Genomic DNA, 23,122 nt, shown 5'->3' on the forward strand with positions numbered 1-23,122 from the left:
ACGATAGGTACACTTGCCTATTTTATGTGTGTTTAGTCTTAGTAGAAATCACTTTTATAAATTTAAAAACAATCTTGTGCGAAAGCTAAAATTCCATTCCAACCATTTTAAACACACCGCACACACACATCACTCAACTACTACCCCGATCTCGACATTATTTCATACTCGGATTCAGAGGATGAAGCGATATTTAGTGCTATTCTAGATGCTGCCCGAGTCTTAGTCGAGCATTACGAAAGCTCACAACCACGAACAAGACGACCTCATCTTCAACAAGATCGTGTAGGTGCTCATGATCGTTGATGAAAAATTGTTTTTCGCCGGGCGCGACTTTTAATTTCGACTGATTCCGATGCCGTTTTCGAATGAGTCACCAACTTTTTTTACGAATAGTTGGTGATTTAGAACGCGATTATGCGTTTTTTCAACAACGAAATGACGCGAGAGGTAGAACGGGTTTTGCTCCATTGCAAAAATGCACGACGGCGACTCGTCAACTAGCGTACGGAACCGTGAGCGACGCCATGGAAGAGTATTTACAAATGTCGGAGTCGGTGGCTCGTGAAGCCCTTTACACGTTCTGCGAATGTGAATATTATTATCATTTTTAATATGTATTTTTAAATCCTCTTATTTCAAATGCAAACTTTATAAACTGACCTTAAAAATTTAATATTAGGTGTTCCTCAACTATATCATAAAAAGCATTTGAGGGAACCGACTCAAACCGACATACAAAAAATATACGAGGTGCATGAACAGAGACACGGTTTTCCCGGGATGCTTGGTAGTCTTGATTGCGCACATTGGGATTTGGAAGTCTGCCCAGTTGCTTGGCAAGGTTAGTATCATCGGGGTTATCATGATGGACCAACAATTATTCTTGAGGTTGTTGCATCATTTGATCTTTGGATATGACATGTGTTTTTTGGGATGCCCGGTGCAAACAATGATATAACTGTGATATATGCGTACCCTATTTTTGACCTTCTCATAAACGGAGTTGGACCCGACACCTCATTTTCCACGAATGTTGTCAACTACGAATACGGATATTATTTAGTCGATGACATTTATCCGGATTGGGCCACGTTGGTTCATAGCTTTACGTGCTCGATTGATGATAAACGGAAATTTTACAAGAAAAAACACGAGTCGGCAATAAAGGACATCGAAAGGGCATTTGGGGTATTAAAGAAACGTTGATATATAGTTAGACATCCGGCTCGTATTCTGCAAATGAATAAGTTAAGAAATGTAATGTACACTTGTATTATCTTGCATAATATGATATTGGAGGACTCGGGTAAAGCAATTTGTCAAGACGAGTACAACGATGCGTCGAAGCCGATCACAACACTAAACGAAGATGAGAAATTCGCTACTTTATTAAGAACACGAAGAAAGGAAACGGGTTTCAGTCTTCGATCGGATTTGGTTGAACATATTTAGAGAAACAAACAACAATACGGCAACGACGACGACTAAAAATAGTTGTTTTTTTAGGTATATGTTTTTAAGTTTAATTTAGTTTGTATTTTATTATTATTGTATTTAATATATTTGTTGGTTTTTTGGTTTTATAAAAAAAAATAAAGGGGCTTCGAAGCCCCCTCAACATAGATGGGGGGCATCTTTGGGGGGTGGGCTTTGAAGCCCCCAATGCCCACGTGGCACTAGGGAGGAGCTTCGAAGCCTCTCACCATAGATGATGGTCTTATCTTAAATATGAATGATAACACTTATATAACTTTTGTAATTTATTGAAATGAAGGTTTGACTGGCATGGATACTCGCTTAAACATGATAAATGAACTTAAACGAGTGTTTGAACCAATGTTTTGAAACCCGGACTGGACCGGCCGGTCGGACCGGTCCGACCGGGACCCGCCACCCTTACCGGTCCGGTCTGCAGTATTAACCTGTTTTCTAAAAACCCAGCCGGTTTTGACGGTTTGCGGTTGGACTGGACCCGGTGAACCGCCAGGTCAACTGGTAAACTCGTTTTTCCAGTTTTTAATTTAAAATTAAAATCAAAATCTATCAAAACTGAAGCCCAAAATCGTGACTTCATCCTCATCTGGTCATCACCGTCACTTAGATCTGTGAGTTGAAAACAAAATGGAAGAAAAAGAAGACGATTTGAGCTATAACAATGCTAGATCTAAGGTTGCTGGCTGTTTGATTCGTTTTCTAGCTGCAATCAAAAGCCAAATAGGAGCTGTGTTTATGGACAAGTGAAGATAGAGGATGGTGGAGAGGAAAATGACGGCTGATGTATCACTTTTTAGGGTTGTGGAAATGAATTAACTCTTATCTCCATTTAGGGCTGGGGACATAAAACTGTAAGAAAATACTAGTATTACCTTTTAGTTCATTCTTATGTCTACATTACATGTTTAATCCTTTAAAATTTCAATATATTAAATACTCCATCAAAATGAATTATTATGTTATATATAAAAAAGTAAATATATTATTTATGACGTCATCCGGGTCAATGTCCGGGCCGACCTCCCGGGTCGGTCCGACCTATGACCCGGCAGGTCGTCCGGGTCAATCTCCGGTTCGGGTCTGAAAACATTGGTTTGAACATGCCTACCTTACTTCCAAGCTATGTCAGAACCTAAAGATGGTATGTGAATGCTCCTAACACCACTTGAATGCTTGATCAGAATCTCTTATTACTTATAACACCTTATTACTTATAACACCAGGAACTAACTTGAACTTTGCTTAAAGACTTTAAGAACACCTCTTTGATTAATCTAAAGTGTTTGATATGAGTTGTGGACGAAGTGTGCATCAAATGGACGGTCAAAGGTGTATTTTTATAGGCCTAAACGATCTGGGGAGTCAACAATCGCGCTATGACACGTTAGATTCGTCTTATGACACTTGTCGCTGAATCGGACGGTGAGACGGACCGTCACAAAATGAGACGGTCCGTCTCATATGAAATTTGAAAAGTTATAAATTAGACTCTGGACTTTAAGTTTGAAAGAATGACCAAATGGTCCCTCAACTTTAAAGGCTGGCAAAAATGGCACAGAAGTTTTGGGAATGTTACAATTCTTGACCCAAAGGGGGGAGGGGGGTTTGAGAGACGTTTTATGTCTTCTTTTATTTTATTCGTCGATGCTGTCGTCTTGTTGCAAATAAAAAAAGTAATTGTTTTCCACAAGCACCAACACGTTACAAGTAGAAATGGTTGTAGTACCTTGTTTTTCCCATTGTCGAATCTTGCATAGGGATAGGGATAGGGATAGGGATAGGGATAGGGATAGGGATAGGGATGGGATCGGGGGCAATGGTATTTATTAGAGGTTATTATTATGATTTAAGAAAAAAACAAGTTTTAATACAACGCAGGTAGAAAAGAAATAGTAATAAAATAAAAATGTATCTAAGGCGGGAAAAGTGGGAAATGGCGGGAAGTGAAAACCCTAACAACAAATGATGCTCTGTGTCTCTTGTTGTTGTTTGTGAATATACATATAAGATTAATTTGAGTTTGTTTAGTGGATATGGAGCATTTATCTTACATATGCGGTGGTCTTGTTACGGTTGAAGAAGAGGACGAGCAGGGGAATCCCATCGCCTACGCTCCAGCAGAATACTGTCTAGGTATTTATTTGAAGATTATTATTTGTAAGTTAAGTTAAAGTTAATTTGAAGAAGATGGTTAATCATATCAGATAATCTCAAGGATCTGGTGAGATTTCTAAGGCGAGACGATCCCGAAAGTCGTCAGGTATTCCACCAAGTCTGCAAATGGAATATTGTTGGGAAGCACATACTCATCATCATCCAACACTTTCACCACCACACCAATCTCCTCCTAAATGCAGTGAAGGTCCTCGTCTTTCTTACAATGCCAGTTGATCCAGCATCTAAAGATATACCACAGCAGATTGAATATCTGTGGGCTTTGAAGTCATTGATCACTTCTAGTCATGCTATCCCAGTTATAGTCACCCTTCTTGAGGGCCCGCTTCAATGTTTTCAAGGGTACGCAACGCCCGTTGCATTGCTTTTTTATTTTATTTTATATATGTTATACTGCTCGTTTTTTTTATATCTGAAACTCGACAGGGATTTGTTTACCGACGATGACTGGAAACTGGTGCAACTTGTCGTCACCCTGTTTCGCAACATTTTAGCGATTCAAGATGTCACAATGCAGCAGAGAGCTGCAGGATTAGCTTCTGAGTTTATACTTCTTCGAGACAGCTTCTTACAACTGCTGTTTGATGAGAATGTCATGGACTTAATCTTGGTTTTAACACAACATGTTGGCGGCATTTTTCGTCAAGATAACTTGCTTTTATTGGAGACCTTTTATTATACGTATAAGGGTCAACTTCCAGAATTGGTTGCCAGGGCTCATTTGGATGCCAACATTAAGGTAGCGTTGAAAATAACACTAATAGTAATTTAAGAAAAGTTTTACCAATGCATTTTAGATCAGGTGGCTGGAGAAGCAGAAGCTACTGCTACTGATTTAAAGTCTATTATGGAACAAGAAAAAGCAAAAAGAAGGCAAATGATGCGGTGTAATATGGGTGCTCGATCCAAGTTCACCGGGACATTCACCCGACTTACTATGGTACATGATTCATGTTTTTGATTTTTTATAACCAAACAGTGGCTAAATATGGTTACAAAAAGTATTTTAGTTTTATCGTTGTAGATTGTTGAAAACACGTTTTAGGATTGTTTTTTTATAAAAAAAACATCAAAAGTGCACTTTGAGGTGGATTATTGCTCGCCTGATCTATAAACATGATAATAATGGTTAAGGGTGTAACCGGGCCGGGGCTGTTTGCAAGCTCTAGCCCAAGCTTAATATGCAGAGCTTGAGAGCCTATGACATATTTATAAATATGATTAGAGAAACCAAATAATATATGTTATGTTATATATAAAATTTTACCTGTAAATATTTGTAGTCCTAGTTATATATGCATGTAAATAATTAGTATACAACTGAGCTTGAACTTTAGACATAGAGCTGGAAACTATCCAAGTTAAATGAGCCAGGATCAAGTTTATAGGAAAACTCTGCCTCGGCTCTACTCGATTACACCCCTAGGAGAGGTAAAACAGAACCTTCATCAACTTGACTTTTGAACAGGATGGCTCCAAAGTTCTGGTCAAAGGAAACCCATGTACAGATTCTCATGATTCTTTGCTCAAAGGTCATAAAAATCCACATGCTTCATCTAAAAAGACGGTATGGGAAGGCAGAAGGATGCCAACAACAAACAAGAATATTCTTCGGTTGCTCCATGATTTTACTGATCAGTTCTTGTTAGGAGGCTATAATGGTAATTGCTGTATTTTCATTTAAACTATCTATCTGTTTGTAATGGTTCATATTTTTACTCGGCATTTTATTCTCGACAGTGTTAATGCAGTCAATTCGTGAGGATATTGAGAAAGAACATCATGGTATTGAAAACAACGATGTTGTTGTTTTTTTCTATGTTGCTGAATTTGTTATGTCTTTTCAGTATCATAAGTTCCTTAGTTCAAAGGTGAGGTATTAGTTTTTGGTATTCTTATCATTGAGCGTTTTCACACAAGAATATTATAACTTCAATTGGTTTTTGGTGCTTTAACAGCCTGATGTTAATGTCGATAAATTCAAGTCTTCTAGAAATCATGATGCTGATAACACATTGTTTAAAGGCAGCATATGCGGGTCAATTTCCAAAACGATGAACGAGTCAATGTTTTTACTTGTTATATCAAAGTGGCGTTCTGCATTTGACGGTTTGAAAGAAACAAACAATTACAGCTTTCTTTCTGCTGCAGGATCTCTCACAAAAACAATGGTTTGTATACTAGTAACTACCTAGTTGATGCTACTGAAAAGTTTCATCTTTTAAGGTAATTATGTTTTTTGGTTTTGCAGATAAACATGTTAGATTTGGTGCTTAAACTGTCACCAGAAGATTCCAAGGAGCCACAAACCGCACGTGTTCTTCTTTATAAGTTATTTTATGATCAAACAGATCAAGGGATGACTTATTTTCTCTTCAGTCTTATCAAAGCATTTAATGCACACAAACAACCAAAAAGGTTATTTCTTTACGATAATAATAACATTTTGTATATATATTTTTCTTGCTCAGTGAAAACTCCTATATAATTTTGTATATATTTTTCTTGCTCAATGAAAACTCCTATGTTATTCTCCATCTTTAAATTATAGAGATTTTCTTTAGTGCTCTTTTCCATCCGAATCTATATCTCCTTTTCATTTCTAAAATATACGGGCTTTGAATTAGAGACTATATATATTTATAGGCTCACTATTCACACCTCTAAGAATTTAATATTGTATCTTATGCATGGAAGAAGAAAGAAATAATCAAAAAATAATATAGAGAAAATATAGGGATGGGATGTGAGTGTTAAACTAAAGTTATATATAAATTTAGAGAAATTTGTGTTCTTTAGAGATGAAAATAATGAGTCAAGCACATATTTTTCTGGTTGACTTTTTAAAATCAATAGTACAACTGTACCAGGGCCAAATAAACACTAATTTATTACAGTTTCTTTGTAACAAGTCAATTACCGAAACATAATGCGTAATCTAAAAAGAATTAATGCATTTTCTCAGTTATATTTGTTATTCAAATTGACATTTCTGCTAATAAAGCATCATCATATTTGTACTGAAATTATATTGCTATCTTTTGTTTGTTACGTTGGTCCCATCTTTCTCATAGTTTCATCTTGTTATTTTAACAGCGATCTTGCTGATTTGATTGAGACGATTCATATAGTCATACGGCTAATGGAGAACCTTCAATCACGCGGTGCATTGAGGGTATGTGCTGTTTTGGTATCTATTATATAAGTTTGGAATGTTTTATGTTTTAGATTTAGCTTTTGTTACTACAATGAAGTGCGGATAAATATTTGTTTATGTATTTGTATATCTGCTTTATCCTTGTTGATACGAATAGTTTTTGTTTTAGGTTGCTAAGAAGTCAAGGAGGAAAAGAAAGAAGAAAAGCCTAACCACAAGTAAGGATGCTAATAATGCAGATCAAGTGTATGTGCAAAATGACACTTCAATTTCTGGAGGTGAAAAAACTGAAAATGTCAGCATGCCGAATTATGGAACTGCACAAGATTTAAGTTCTGATAAGAATGGAGATGATGATGCCACCCATGGAGATAATGATGTCATTCATGGAGACGATGATGTCCTCGTCATCCCAGATGCATCTAATGTTAATGTTAATGCTGATGATGATTATGGGTCAGATGATTCTTCTTCTGATGAACCGCGAGAGTCAACAAATGAAGTTGACTTTAAGGCGTCTTCATTAGTCTCTTCCCTTGCAAACAGCACCATAATCCAGAACTTATGTTGGTTGCTGAAGTTTTACAGACGCAATTCCATCAGAACAAATCGTTACATTATAACTGCACTAAGAAGGGTTTGTGAAGATCTTGAACTTTCGCCAATGTTGTACCAGGTACAGGTTTCAATTTGTAGTATAATTTGTTAAAAATTACATTTTTCAAAGCAGTAATACTTTTTTGTAGTCATATTTTGATTAAAGGTGTTTTGAGTCAACAGGACTTGTCAACCAGCTCACTCATTTTTCCATTTCTAGTCAACAAGGCTCGAGCTCGAGCTCGAGCGCTTGATTCGAGCTTTTAACGAGCCGATCTTTAGTAGTTCATGAGACGGCTTGGCTTGTTTACACCCCTAATTTTCTGAGTATTATAACGTGGAGGACTTTAATTGGTAAATATATATTAAGGGATGTTTATGATAAGCAAAAGAAAGTATGCTGTTTTTTATGTGCAAAAAAGTGTTTAGGGACTTTTATGAGAAAATACTGAAAGAATATTAGTTTTTAAGTTTCTTTTAGTATTTGCCCATCATTTAATATATATATATATATATATATATATATATATATATATATATATATATATATAGGGATGGTTTCCTTTAAGAACCCTATTACTTTTAAGAACTCTAAGAACTATTAATAACCATTGATCTTATTAATCAATGGTTGTGATTAGATTAGGGTATAATTGTAAATAAATGGAAATCTAAAATGTTAGTTTTATACAGTAAGGCTATATTAGTGAAATCAATATAAGTTGAGTTTGAAAAATCCGATTATTTCTCCTCTACGTTCCTCTTTTTTCTTTTTTCTTTATTTCATCCAAATTTATTTGCTTTTGGGTTTCTTTCAAAAATAATTACAGTAATATATTTTTTTTCGTCTCAAATGTAAAAATTCTATATTCCCAGCAAAGATTTACTTAACCGCCAAACTTATATGTCCTTCATTCTTCAGATTAATTATTAAATATCAAATTTTATAAATTAACATCGATAATAATGTTTGTTTTGAGATCTTAAAAGATATATTTCTTAAACATTAGATAAAAACAAAACAAGCAGGTAATGCACACAAACGTTTTACATATACATGTATGTAAGAATGTGAAGTCACTGTATACAATACATATGCTTATCATATCCGTTTTACATATAAGTAAATTAATAGTTTTCAACTTTACATATATGAAAATATTTTTTTACACATGTGTAATCAACTGGAAACAACCATAGATCTTCGGGATGGTGATGAGGATATATATACATATATATACATATATATATATATATAGGGGATGGTTCAGGAGAGAAATGAGATTATTGCGAGAAGTTCGAGAAGTGATCTTGAACCATTGATTTGGTCAAATCAATGATCCAGATTTATAGTGGCAACTGTGTAATAAATTGGAAACTGATATGGAAAGTTTTTATTGATGAAGGATATAATGGTAAATTTTTGTTATGTAACCTACTAAATTTAATTAAACAAACATAATTAGATTAATTAATTAATCTAGACACTTTCCCAAATGTAACTTACTTACATAAATAATAATTAAAGTTCATATTTTACGTATAAAATATATACAAACCTATGTATGATTAGTTGTGTGTAGGTGGAATGTAAGATTGTGTAGGTACAAATTTAATCTTTTTACAAGAATTATAATTTAAGTATGTTACAATCAATCTGTGTAGGGAAATTTTTAGTTGCGTATGTATGTGTTGTTAATAGAGTTTTGTTACCTACAAAATCATGTTTGACTAAAATGTGAATAATATGTAGGTTAATATGAATAATGTATAGGTTAATATTATGATCAGTGTAGGTTAATAGTATGGTCTGTGTAGGTTAATATGAATTATGTGTAGGTTATAGTATGATCTGTGTAGATTAATATGAATAATGTGCAGGTTTTAATTATGATTGGTGTAGGTTATTAGGCTTTAATTAATGCGATTTAATTCTTTCCAAATATAAAAAATTTGAATGTTTACTATTGTACCCTTGTAATTAATTAAAAGAAAACATAAAAGGAAAAATTTTGATTGGTTGAGATGATTTCTCGCACTTCTCGCAATAATATCATTATTTGTAATTGTATTTAACAATCTTTGCAGTTATCGCTTCTCATCATATTTCACACTATCCTGGAAGAGCAAAAGTCAACTCCATGCAAAGACTACGAAAATATCGTTTTATTTCTAACGACTTTAGTTCGAGAAATGATGAAGAAAATGAAGAACAACCCTCTTCTTTTTGTGGAAGTTCTGTTTTGGAAGACACGTAAAGAATGCCATTATATTAATTGTGAAGCAATGATAAATGATCTTGGAAAAACGAGAAACGGATATAGAAAGACGGAAGGTGATCTCGGTACATCTGGTGGAAATGGATGGGTTAGAAAAAACATTGCTGATGCACTTGGTGATGATGAAGCAGATGTTGTCATACCTGTTTGGAGAGATGATGATCATAGGTAAGTATGAGTTTTATAGTTTGTTGACCGGCTTATTATTGATCTTTGACTTATTAAGAGATAATTATGTGTTTAATTGTTGTTAGTGGGGATGATCATAATGAACACAATGCGCAAAGAACATTAGAAAGAAGCAGTTTAAGTGTTGAAGAAGGAACCGACATGGACGAGTTGAACATGTATAACTTTCTATCTTTTAGCCTTGTGTTTAAATACGGTTGGAAAAAGCAGCGGGTCGGTTTGGTTGGGGCCGTTGGGTGTTATGTCAAAAACGGGCTGGTTAGATCTGACATAATTAATACTTTTCATCCAACTTTTTTGAACTTTTTATAATTACTTGGTTTCTGTTATGATTCCAAAATTTTGATATTTCAATAGTTATATCTGTTTTTTCTGAATGCAGTGATTTAGGATGTTTTATGCATTAAAAAGACACTTTGGGAGATTTAGCTCCTGTTTCATCTCCTTTTTTTTTAAATATTTTTTAGATAAACCTGAACAAATCCCCATTCATAAGTAAATACTGTTTTTTTTTCTTTTTTACTCTCTCGCAGTAAACATCCTGTTCAGAAAAATCAAGAGACGGCACGCAAAAGATTGAAACCACTTGTTCTTGATGATGCTCTGGAACAAAAACTGAAAGACCTATATGAGAAGTAAGTGTTTATGATGTCTAAATGAAACAAATAACAACTGTGCATTTGCTGACTTGTTGTGTTGCTAATGAAATGGCAATTATAGATATAAAGAGTTTCCGGATTGCAGTCAACGCATAGTTGGAGAACTTAATATGGAAGTTTCACCGGCTCAGGTTTCCAGTAAGCTTAAAGAGATGGGCTTCAAATTTCCATCAAAAAGAAGAGTGACTGATACAAATGCTTCAAATGTTCATGGTGAAACGATGGAGGTGTCACTACAACAACCTTCGTAAGTACTTTGTGTTGTATTTTTTTAAATCTGGATCAAACCAAAAAATAGTATAATACCTTAAATAAAAATGGGTTAAGCAGGTTTAAATTCACATAAAGCCTCCTAAAGCATTTACTATGTATTATTTTGCAATGTTGGTGTGTGAATCAGTTTTTACTATTCACTTAAGACAACTTTTAAAGCACATAGTACAAGCCAATCAGTGCATTGTTTTCTTAAGTTACAGTTACAACCCTCATGCACACTTACTCTTTACACCCTTCAGTTTTCTACTTTTTTCTACCCAATTAGATTAGGCCACATGTGGCATTTACATTGTATTTTTTTTTCTCTCATAACTTTTAAAATATGATGTATGACAATATTTAAAGTATCATTGTGACATGCTTATTTTTATCTACTCTTTGATGTAAATTTTATTCAAAATTGAGTTGTGCGTGATATTTCACAAACGTACAAGCATCAATATCTTTTAAACTTTTACGTTATTTTTTTTACTTATTTTTTATTTGAATTTTTAGATTTACTTTTAGACGTTTCTTATATGCTCTTCTGCGCGGGTTGAGCTTACGAAAAGGTTTTGGTTTTATTCTATAAATCTTCTCGCATGGGGCGAGTTACGTAAAGGTTTTGGTTTTATTTTATACACTTTCGAGTTATTATATAACATAGATTTGTAATCATGTCTGACTCTAGTTATTTATAAGCTAATGTTTCAAGTCAACTGAAGGCTGCGAATTTATGGTCTTTCTTCTCAGGTTTGTCAGAAAAAGATTGCGTGTATTTAGTGAAGATCAAGAGATGAAGATTAAAACTTTATTTGAGCAGTGAGTTTCTGACTTTTCTGTTTGTTCAAGAACACACTGATTATTTTAACAAGAATTAAAAATATGTTCTGTTTATGGCATGCATCTATTAAAGATATATTCTGTTTATTCTAAAAAAGGTTTAAAGATAAGAAAAAGTGCAGTCAAATGATTGCAAGTGCACTAGAGGGTGATGCCACATTTACAGCAGCGCAAATATCGCGCAAGCTTAGACAGCTTGGGTTGCGCCTGTGCAAACAGCAGTCCGGTGATAACATGCAGCTAAGGGATGATGATGATAATGATGCTTCAGATTCAGATGGTCAAACACTATTATCACTAAAGAAAAGGTATCATATTTACTCATGCACGAATTAGATATATACTATACGGTGTTTGAGGTGTGTCGTAACGGTCGGAGTTAACTTGTTATTAATATTATTATTTAAATTTTAGGAGCAAGAAGAAGCAGAATATAGTTGAGGAAACACTAGACCAACCATCAGAAGATTCTGATAACATCGTACTAAGCTCAGCTTATAGGTAACATTCATCTCTCTCTTAAAACCACATGCACGCCTGCGCGTGCCCGCACACACACACAAACACACACTATGAGCCCGTTATTTAATGCCTCAACTTTTTACATGCCAGGGATGTTTGCTTTTCTGCTTTCTAAATACTGAAAACTACCAATGTTTTTCTTGCTATGATCAAAGTGTTTGTACTATAGGTGCACAAATCGATTCGTAACACTAAGCCGGTTCGGTTCCTGGTCAACATGGTCAAAACCGGTTTGTGAGATTGAAAACTTTGACCGGTGGAACCGGTTTAGGTTCGGTTTGGAACTGGTTTGAGTTGGAGCAGGTTTTGTATAGTTTTTTTCTTTTAATAAACATGGTTGGTTCAGTATGGACATTTTTTATACTTTTTATGCATTTTAATATGCTGTTATGATTTTAGTTTATATTATTTTCGAAAATAATAATCTAATTTTGATTGAAAGGATTTAAGATGTGTATTTTTTTCTTTTGTGTATTATTCTAAAGTCAATCCATCACCTTTTTTTGACATACTTAAGCAATTATTTATGATAATTATCTAAAGATATGAATAAAAACGACAAATAAAGCTATTCGATAGTACTGTTTCTGTGAAAATTTGCTTCTGGCTCACTTGACAGGTACTTTTTTAGCTATATTTTTTACTTGAAATAAGCAAATAAAAAAATGGATCAACTTATGCACGGACTGATATATTATAATGGTTGGAGCTAATTTAATTCCTTGATTTTAGGAGCAAAAAGAAGCAGAATATAGTCTCAACTGAGGAAACACCAGACCAACTGTCGGATGATTCTGATAACATTGTACTAAGCTCGGCTTTCAGGCAAGATACATCTCCATACGCACATAACATGGTTTATACAACCGTTACGTACTGCGTTTGAATTTTATAAATGATCAATGTTTAACTATAATACTGAAACTTATTACTTATGTTTTGCACTTTCATCTGATTTCACAATGCCAGATAACATTACATTAGTTTAGTCACCGATATCAACAGTCTATGAGCTGCTCATTTAATTTTATGCTTGTGTTTTGCTTGTTAGGAACAAAAAGAAGCAGAATAAGGTTCCAACTAAGGAAACATCAGATACAAACGCTGACGAAGTTTTAGATGATTCTGATAACATTGTACTAAGCTTGGCTTTTAGGTAACATCCAGCTTAAGTTTACATGCCAGGAATATTCTCTTCTCGGCTTTTAGATACTGAACTCATAATATTAGTCTTGCTATTTTATACATGGTCTTGTATTTTTTATACATTTAGCGTGCAGTTATTTGACTAAAAATCATTTTATATAGTAATAATAATTTAATCTTGAATAAAATGATTTGAGAGGTTTATTGGCCTTAATTGTGTGATCTAAGTTTGATACAATGTTGCGGGTCAAATTTGTAATTAGTATAAAGTATAGTTTAGGGTACTTTATGCAACATTTGTAGATAGGGGGTCTTGATGTAAATATTAGGCGTTTTTTGGTGGTTATATGTTAGTTATATAACCGCTAGAGGTGGTTAATTGACCGCCATGATGATGCATGCGTATAAATAGGCGCTCGATGTGTAGTGTCTTGTAAGTTCGTATAATACAAGTTTGTGTGTCGGGTTAATCTCTTGTGTTCTTTGTTATCGTTCTTGATTGATGGTTGAATCGTGATCTCTTGGTTCTTATAAGGTTTTTGTTTCTGAAATAAAAAAAATCCTTCGTTCTGTGTGTCGTATTCTTTATCTTTAATTTGTTTATGAATCAACTTTGTAGATTTTCTTTTTCTTTGTTTTTTTCAGAAAAGGAAGTAAAAGGTTGTCAGTGCCAAAAGCTCAAGAAAGCCGAGTTGATTCCCATAACAACAGCGAACCAGAAACCGAAGCTATAAAAACTGGCGGTGGACAAGAGGAAAGTATCATGACTGAAAACCTTGATGATATGCAGGATCATGAATTTATTGACGATTTGGCTGGTGACGAAATGACTGATTTTGGTACCAATTCAAGTCCGGTTGCATTTCAAAATGCTGGTGGCGGTACGAGGCGCAAGCTGAGAATGGTCATAGATCCAGATGATGAAGACTAATGAGATTATAAAGCATGCTTTTGTTAGTAAATGTGAGTTTGAATGCACAAAGAATTTTCAATTCAAATGGAATCCAGTATGAGAAAAGGTTTTCTAATGCAAAGGATTTATACTTTTGCAAACCATAGCTTATATTTTTCTATATTATGATCATTAAAGTTGCTTTTAAAAACTTGTCTAAATGTTGGTGATCTGGTTAATGGTTTGATAGTCAACTTGATATGGGTGATTCGATTTGACATATTTATCGAGTAATGTTTTTAAAAGAACATTTTATATGGAGTACTTTTATAATAGTGTTTGGACGAAAATTCTAAAAGCATAAATCATTTCAATAATAATAATAATAATAATAATAATAACTATACAGTTAAACAAACGAACATGAACAGAGCCTCTGTTTATTCAATTGAGTTCATCAACTATCGTTTATGTTCATTTGTATATGTTGATTATGAAAGTTTTTTTTATATTTATTTATTTTATCTAAACATTTTCGATTTTTTAATTCTATTACCCCTGACATAATAAACTATAAAACCATATTCTTGTATTTTTTGTGCATTGCTCCCATTTACTTTCTCATTATTCCCATTTATGAACATATCGATACCAATCTGTAGGCTCTGCTGAGTTTATTTGTGTCCGTGAACCGTTCGAGAACACATTCATTTCCTTAATGAACAAACACGAATATAAAATCTCGTTTGGTATGTGTTCGTGAATTGTTTGTGAACATATTATTTCCTTAACAAATAAACATGAACAAGACTTTGTGTTTGTTTGTGAAGAAACACGGATCCAATCCCCGGGTATGGGTCCTGGATCCAATGAGTCCACAGGGTAAAGTACGATAATTATTACTAAGATATGAGTGTAACTTCCCAAAGTCTAATGACTAGAACCTGCAAAATAAACACCGTGAGTCTCGTTACAGGAAGGACAAGAGGGGGGTCTCCCTGTAACCACCCTCTGGCGTGAGAATCGGTAACGTTCGTAAATGGAGAAAGTACTGACGTAAACAGACTAAGTGTAGTCAGAATGCAAGTGAGTGAATGAATACCTCATACCGTTTGACAAGGTATTTATAGCCGAAGGATGTAGGAAGGTGTTTGGGCCAGCTGTCCTCTTCTAGAAGATCTTCGATAACCGCTTGGACGCGTGCCCTTTTATGATAGGTTGAGCTATACGCCCCATGTGCATGGGTATAACAACTTGGACACGTGTCGCCCAATGATAGGATGGCTCGCCTCCTGGCCATGTGCACGGTTATAACAACCTGGCCAGGTGTCTTTTGCTCATTGGCTGGTAGGTCACGTATTCCTCAAGTAACAATCGTGAATATTTTTCTAGGTGATAACTGGTTGATGACAGCTGTCCCGCTGGCACTTCCTCCTGGTTGTTCGGACGGACTGATGTCCTGTCCTGTGGACGACTTCTGAGGGTGCATGAATGCTTTCGTGCGTGGTATGAGGACGTTCATCCTCTACCGTGATATGCGGGTGATCCGTATGCCCCGCGGGTGGCCTATTAGAGGTTCTTCTATGACCCGCGGGTAGTACTTAAGGGTATTTGGGTCTTTTTGGTACCATACCTCTATAAGTCCCCCTAGTCCAGTGTTTCTTCCGTGTAAAGTCTTTATGCGGGTGAAATTCTGGACTTAATGTATGTTGGGGATTTTTGTTGTTCGGAAGTTAGGTGGAAAATATCTTCTGTTGATATAGATAATCATGAAAAAAGGACAAGTTGACCACTCGCAGGCGCGTGAACAGATGATGGAACGTTTTTGACGGCTGTCACTGTACCCGACTGTGCAGCTTTTTCTCTTTTTCGAATTTCCCGCGTGACGTGGTAATTATTGATTGGGCGATGATTTTCTCTCTCTACTGCTCGTATCCCATCGCATTAATTGCGATGAGTATAAATAAGGAGAGACTCTTTCTATTCGAAGTTTTATCGCTCTTTTCGTTTGATTATCTTCTTAGTTTTCTCTGAATCTTTTATATAACTTTCTTCTATCTTACTCAATTTCATTGTAATGTCGAACGTACAGATTGAGGTCGACGAAATAGAAGTGTCGTGGGATTATTCAGAATATGAAAAATTATTGGAAACGTATGGTATTCCACCCGAATGGGGGCCGGAGTTTCCTTCCCCTGGTTCCATAGCCAGTTTCCCAACGCCTGGGAAAATGGTTGTGTATGCTGATTATTTCGTTCATGGGAATTTCCGTTTGCCCATAACGAGATTTCTCCAGAAAGTGCTAACTGCCTATAGGATCCACCTATCTCAACTGCATCCCCGTGCTATGATGCGGATTCGTCATTACGAGTTTGTATGCATAGCACGTGACATGGTGCCACACATTGATCGATTTTCAGTTTTTTACCGTCTTACTATCCGTAATGGTTGGTATTCATGTCAAGGGTTTTCTGATCGAAGTATTGGATATGAAGTTGAAAATGTATCCAAAGATTGGCGGAATAAGTTTTTTTGGATTTCTGAGGACGTGGTACCGTTAAATATGGTTCGCCGCCCAGTGAATTCTGCCCTTCCTGACGTTGTTACCGCTGCTCATGAGGGTCAAGAATGGTATCGTGTACTCATGATGGAGCCAACACCTATGCGGGCCTTGCCGGAAGAAGCTCTAGTGTGGGCAGGCATGAGCCGTTTGTGGCCAACGGAATTTATGGAGCCCATTTTCGTAGACTTGAATGAATGTAAGTTGCCTTTTACTGTCTCTTTGCTTTCTTGAGTGTTTTTATGATTAAGCTCCTATCTTTTCAGGTCGGAGTTCTATGATTAATGCTCTCTTTGAGGACAGAGGGTGTGTCCGAAAAAGTATCCGCGAGGCGGGAGACCAGCCTATTCTTGAAAAAACCAAATCTCAATTTCTTTTTCCGAAGAATGTTCGAACTGAACCTGTAATTTCGGATGCTATCTTTGAAACAGGTGCGTATGTTCTAAACCCTCCTCCCCTTAATGCCATTACTTCCGACGGGATGGTCGCCATTCTATCATCAATCGATGACGATGGCGATGCTTATGATTTTCCTGTTTCCGAAGAGGAGGAAGACTCTGACGAGGATGTCCTTAAACATTCCTCTGTCTCATCTTTATTGGCAGAACTAGAGAAAAAGAGAGCTCTAAGGAGTCAAACGAGCACGGCGACTGCGGATGTTGAGGCGGGGCCATCAAAGAAGAAACGCAAAATTGATCGTATTGACACTGTTGAAGGTACATATTAATCTTTTTAAGTACTATACTTTCATAAGATGTGTAGCTAAAAATAGCTTTTGTTTTTGTAGATCCACTGATCTTTAGTGAAGATGTTTCTGAGAAGTTGCCTACACCAATTCCTCAAACTGAACAGCAACCATCTCCTTCTCCAGAGAAGAATGTGGAGGATAAGCCTCCGACTCCTCCCAACAATATTAACACGGAGGATCAACCATCCTCACCTTTGGTAGAAGAAAGAGTGTCAACCCCTCCGATTGATACTGCCACTATGGAAGGATCTAACGACCAGTCTGAAACTGATACTTGTTTTGACTATCTTTTTCAGGCTGGGGGTGGTACTGGTGGTCAGCAAGACAGTCTTGCTGTTAATGAGGAGGGTTACAGAACTGAGGAATCTCCTCCTCGACCTCCTCCCCAACAGCCTTTTTCAGGTTCCTGTTACTACGGGGACACGGGCCTGGATGACAAACATGAACTGTTCGTCCCTCCATGGGGCATTACTAATGGGTCACGGTTCTCCCATCCTAGAACTTGTATGGATTTTGTTGAACACTGTACGCCACCCGCTGAGATGGCATATCAACGTGACCTTTCCCGCCATGATCTTCACACAAACGTAGCTTATCACCTAGCTAATGCTTTGGCCGGTAGCCAGGAGGTCTTAAGTGAGTGGCGTACTCTTGGTGGGAATGTGGGAGAAGCTCGGCGGGCCACTGAAGCTGCTAAGAAAGAAGCTGAGGAGCATCGTATTGCTGCCCAAATTGCTAAGTGGAAACAAGCCGATGCGGAGAATGCCCTTAAGAATGAGCAAGATCGTAACGCTGACACTGCCCGCCGATGGAAAGAAGCCTGTGAAAGGCAGAATTCCATTCGTGAAGTTGATCGGGCAAAGGCTCAAAAGGACCGGGACGATTTGGTCCGGACCCAAGAAGCAAACTCTGCGTTGGAAAATCAAGTGGCTCTTCATGGTGCCCGGATCCATGATCTTGAAGCTGAGCTAAAATTGCAGAAGGAGCGGGTCGATCTTAAGGACCAGAGTGCGGCTGAGATTCAAACTGCTTATGACTCTCTCCTTCAAGCTCATGAAAAAGCAACTATGGAATTCAAAGAACTCCAGATGCGAGTAGAACGTGCGGAGCAGGAACGGCAGTGGTTCCTTACTGGTGGGGTTGATGTTGTAAGTTATACTTTGACACTTGTTGTCTATTTCTTATTTTTGATAATGAAAACTTATGTTTCTATCCTAACAGGTCGTCCGCCATGTCAAGGGAAGTAAGAAGTTTAATGACAGTTTTGCCAATCTGATGGCTGCTTCCTCTTCACTTGGGCGTGTGGCGGGCTTTCATGAAGGGATGAATTATGCTTAGAGCAATCGTACATTTAAAGATCACCCGCTTCATGGTTTAAATGTTAAACAGGATCGTGCTAATCGAGTTAAAGAGCATGATACTCTGACCTTCCCTTTACAAGATATGCTCCCGGAATTTGCTTCCGCAGATGACGGTTTGCAACTTTTGAAGAACTATCTTGGTGAAGAATCTGAGGACGATTCTTTGGAAGATACGCCATTGAAGGCTTCGGAAGATCCATCGGCCTCAAATCCTTAGGATATACTTAAATGTTTTATAACTTGTAATTTTTTCTCTCCTTTTGTAATTTTTGTTTGGATGGTTAATGAGAAAGATCTCCTTGTCTTTTGTGAATAATCTTTTGTTCCAAGAAAATATCTTTTAGGAGATATTTTTGAAATTTACAACATTTTAAATGTTTAACAGATTGGATAACTATGATGACGTGGTGGAGAGAGAAGTTCATTGAGGACAACTGATAAGACGTGTCTGGTGCCTTCTGACAGCCTGTTTTCATTATCTTGAATTTCCCGCCTGACGTGTCAACCATCTGGCGGTCCGCGGTTTCTCTCTCCTCTGTCACTTTATGGATCACATTAATTGCGATGGGTATAAATATAACCCTTGTGATTTTCATTTAATCTTTATCACTTTCAGATTTCTCTCAAACGCTCTAGACTTTTCAACCTTCTCTGAGATTTCTTCCCTTTTTCTGAGATTTCTTCATCTTTCTATTATTCAAATGGCTAAAGAAAAGAAAGGTACCCCTACTATAAACGAGGTTGAAGTCTGCCTTAAAGAGGAGGATTATAACGACGTTGTAAATGTGTACGGATTGACGATGGAGTGGGAACCGGAACGTCCTGCTAGTGGTTCTATTGCTACGAGTCCACCTCCGAAGAAAATGGCTGTATATATAGACCACTTTACAACAGGGAACTTCCGGATTCCGGTGTCCAAGTTTGTCGCATCGATCTTGACGACTTATGGGATCCATCTCTCCCAGATCCATCCTTTTGGGATGTTGAGGATTCGACATTTCGAGTTCTGTTGCCAATCTCGTAACCTTGAACCGACTGTTGGCATGTTTGCCGTGTTTTATAAGATGACTTTTCGTGATGGGTGGTACAGTTTTGCATCCATCGAGAAGAGGACCATAGGCACGGAGTGGCTCCGTAGCCTTCATGGCTGGAAGCCAAAATTTTTTTGGATCAGAGAAGACGTCATTCCTTTCAAGATGACGAAGCTTAAGGCGGAAGCTCCCATGCCCGTGGTTCCTGCCAGTGCTCACGAGGGTCAGGCGTGGTATAAAACGCTAATCTCCACGCCAACTCCCCTGCGCCCAATTCACGAAGGGGCGATGTTGAGCGCCAAGATGTGCCGTTTGTGGCCATTCCCTAAGTTAGAACCATATTACGAAATGACCAACAAGAGTAAGCTTTCGTGTTATATCTGTTTTTTTTTTTTTTTTTTTTTTTTTTTGTTTTTTTACAAACGCCTAACTTCTGACTTGTTTCATTGTTTGTACAGGTGAGGGTTCCGCCTTCGGTACTTTGTTGGATCATGAAGGGGGTATGATGGTACGTCGTCCGATTGAACCTAGGGACGGCCCCTTTTTGGATCGAACTCGCCACAATTTTTTATTCCGTACTGTATTTCGTCCGGAACCTGTGGTTTCCGAACTTATGTATGCCAAAGGTGAGAAGTATGTTCAAGAAATTGTACTCAAAGGTGAAGGCATTTTACAACCCCGACCCGTAACTGCCATTACTTCTAGCGGAGTGATCGTACTCTTTTCATCTAGCGAGGAATCATCACTTTGTGTAGAAGTATATTCGAATGATGTTAACAAAGCGTGGACTCATTGCAGGTCTTACCCGTCAACGAGCCACTTCTAGTCAGGCGGCGGGTCAAGATGACGTTGATACTGCTGCGGACGCCAAAGGTCCGGAAGCTGATAATATTACCGCTGAGGGTAAACGTCCAGTCGTTGACGCGGACGTTTCTAAAGTGGCTGGGAAGCGCAAGGTTAATCCGGTCACAATTACCTTAAAGAAGAAAAAATCCAAGAAGGCAAATCCTGCCGCCCTGGAAGCTCGCTTGGATCAACTTGACGCGAACGATCCTTCATTAGGTATGCAACGTCTTTTTACTTGTAAGCTGCTATGTATTAGAATTTTTCTAACCTTTTGCTAATGTTTTTCAGCGCACCTAGATAACCTTTCCGAAGGTATTTCTGGTTTGAATGACTCACCTCTTCGTCCGCCACCACCGCCTCCTAACACTGCCAAGGACCCGGTAATTGTGGCGGATGATTCTCCCGTGAAGGACAAGGGGTCGACACGACTGATCATGCCAAGGTGTCGCCCTCTTATAATGTTTACCGTTTCAGGGATCAAGGGGGTATAAGCACGTTCCCTTATGCTTCCCAAACTTCTCCTACTCCTGAAGAGGAAGACCCTACCCCGCATTAACCAAATTGGACCTTACGTCGGGATTCGACATTCCGTGAAGTGGACGTATGTTATGAATTTATGCGGGAGAGTCTTCTGCACGGTGAAAAGGAGAGGCGTCGCCTCAGTATCTGCCAGGAATTGCTGAACTCCCACTCTTACTATGTGGCAAATTCTATTTCCACTACCCATGAAATAACCAGAGACTGGCTGGCGATGAATGAGGAATGGGACGAACTGGCGGCCTCTGCTTCCGATGCCAAAGAAGAAGCCCTTAGGGCTATCAACGAGGTTAGGGAAGCCAACCAGGCCTTGGAGGCGGAGAGGGTTGCTCGATCCGCTACTGAGGAAGCGAGGGGTGTTCTCCAGAAACAATTGGACGAACAAGCAAAATTGATGAATGAACAAGCCAAGTTGATGGAGACTCTTCAAGCTGAATCAGCTTCTAAGGACAAGCGTCTATTTGACCTTAACGCTAAGAACCATGCGCAGGCCTTGGAATGCGCTGGTCATAAGTTGGAACTTGTCCAAGCCAAAGCGGATCGAAAATGGCTACTGTCAGAAGCCATCCCCAAGGTATATATTTTATTTTTATCACAAATAATCTAAGTGTTGTAGAGTTACTCATGTATGATTGTTTCAACAGGTCATAGCTATGTTCGGGCTAGTGATGAGCTTGGGAACTGCGTTGCTATCCTTCTGAAAGCTTCTAAACAAGCTGGTCGCCAACTGGGTTTCCAAGAAGGTTACCAGTTTGGCTCAACTTCCAAGCGCCCGGAAGAGTATGTCTTAGCTGGTCAAGACACTGTTGCCATCCTTAAGCAGAAATCAAAGGATTTCGATTCATTGAAATTTTTTTTGACGGATCAGATAACCGAGCTTGTTGATAAGGAAGACAACATTAAGCAGTTAAAGACTCTTCTTGAGCTTGATGAAGAGGAAGAAGATGCAGAAGATGTGGGAGATGCGGGAGGCAAGGATACAGAACACGAAGATGCCGCACCATAGATAGATCTTTTTCTTTCTTTTTAATTAGGCTTCTCCACCTCTTGTAATCCCTTTTTGTATAAATAAAGAAGGTTTATTATTGTATCCGGCACACTTTGTTTATTTTTATAATATAAGTGTTTTCCGAGGGTCTTCTTTGTGTGCGAATAAAGGATTATATAATAGTACAAGTCTCAAATGACTGAAATGAAAATTTTCATAACTGAGGCATAAGCCGAATTACAAGAAGCAAAAATACATAAGTTGTAAACATCCAACTAGGCACGTAGGCCAGAAAAGAAAAACAGACTATATGTAACATTTCTTTAGTTGGGCCCCATTCCAAGTTCTAGGGATCTCAGTCTCATCCAACTTTTCCAACTTGTAGAACCCTTTAGATAAAACTTTCTTGATTTTGTAGGGTCCTTACCAAGTTGGGGCCAACTTGCCTGGAGGTTCTTGTCCGGAGGCTTCGTTATTGCGGAAGACAAAGTCTGCCGCATCGAATTCACATCTTTGAACCCGCGAGTTGTAATATCTTTGCAACTGTCATTTGTAATTATGCTCGCGGATTGATGCTAGTTCTCTCCTTTCCTCGAGGAGGTCAAGGTTCATCCGGAGTTCATGATCATTATCCTCAATCATAAGAACTCTGGCGGATGGGATACCAATCTCGGCGGGAATCATGGATTCTGTGCCATATGTCAAACTGAAGGGGGTTTCGGAATTACTGGAATTCCTTTGAGTGCGGAAGGCCCATAGTACATGGGGCAACTCGTCCACCCTTCCCGTTCGTTTCGTTCCTAATCTCGTTTTGATTCCTTCTTTAATCTTCCGGTTAGT

At 37.6% G+C, this 23,122-nt stretch overlaps 2 protein-coding genes across 2 annotated transcripts; both read left to right on the forward strand.

Annotated features, from left to right (window-relative positions):
- The first annotated feature begins 368 nt into the window (after window positions 1–368).
- LOC143602503 (uncharacterized) lies at window positions 369–849 on the forward strand. Its single transcript, XM_077079583.1, has 2 exons — window positions 369–591; window positions 683–849. Exons 1-2 carry the CDS (start codon window positions 369–371, stop codon window positions 847–849), a joined length of 390 nt encoding a protein of 129 aa, XP_076935698.1.
- A 2,670-nt stretch (window positions 850–3,519) lies between these two features.
- LOC143602502 (uncharacterized) lies at window positions 3,520–14,316 on the forward strand. Its single transcript, XM_077079582.1, has 20 exons — window positions 3,520–3,630; window positions 3,702–4,014; window positions 4,099–4,411; window positions 4,475–4,612; window positions 5,141–5,333; window positions 5,413–5,543; window positions 5,631–5,843; window positions 5,924–6,090; window positions 6,769–6,847; window positions 6,999–7,505; window positions 9,515–9,873; window positions 9,960–10,043; window positions 10,428–10,529; window positions 10,615–10,800; window positions 11,562–11,630; window positions 11,750–11,959; window positions 12,066–12,152; window positions 12,906–12,998; window positions 13,225–13,329; window positions 13,965–14,316. The coding sequence occupies exons 1-20, from the start codon at window positions 3,531–3,533 to the stop codon at window positions 14,248–14,250; spliced, it is 3,735 nt and encodes a 1,244-aa protein (XP_076935697.1). The 5' UTR covers window positions 3,520–3,530; the 3' UTR covers window positions 14,251–14,316.
- Window positions 14,317–23,122: the final 8,806 nt, after the last annotated feature.

The sequence above is a fragment of the Bidens hawaiensis genome, unplaced genomic scaffold (genome assembly GCF_021521415.1).
Source record: "Bidens hawaiensis isolate Kalapana, Puna unplaced genomic scaffold, B.hawaiensis_p1.1 tig00059043_1, whole genome shotgun sequence".
Taxonomy (NCBI): Eukaryota; Viridiplantae; Streptophyta; class Magnoliopsida; order Asterales; family Asteraceae; genus Bidens; species Bidens hawaiensis.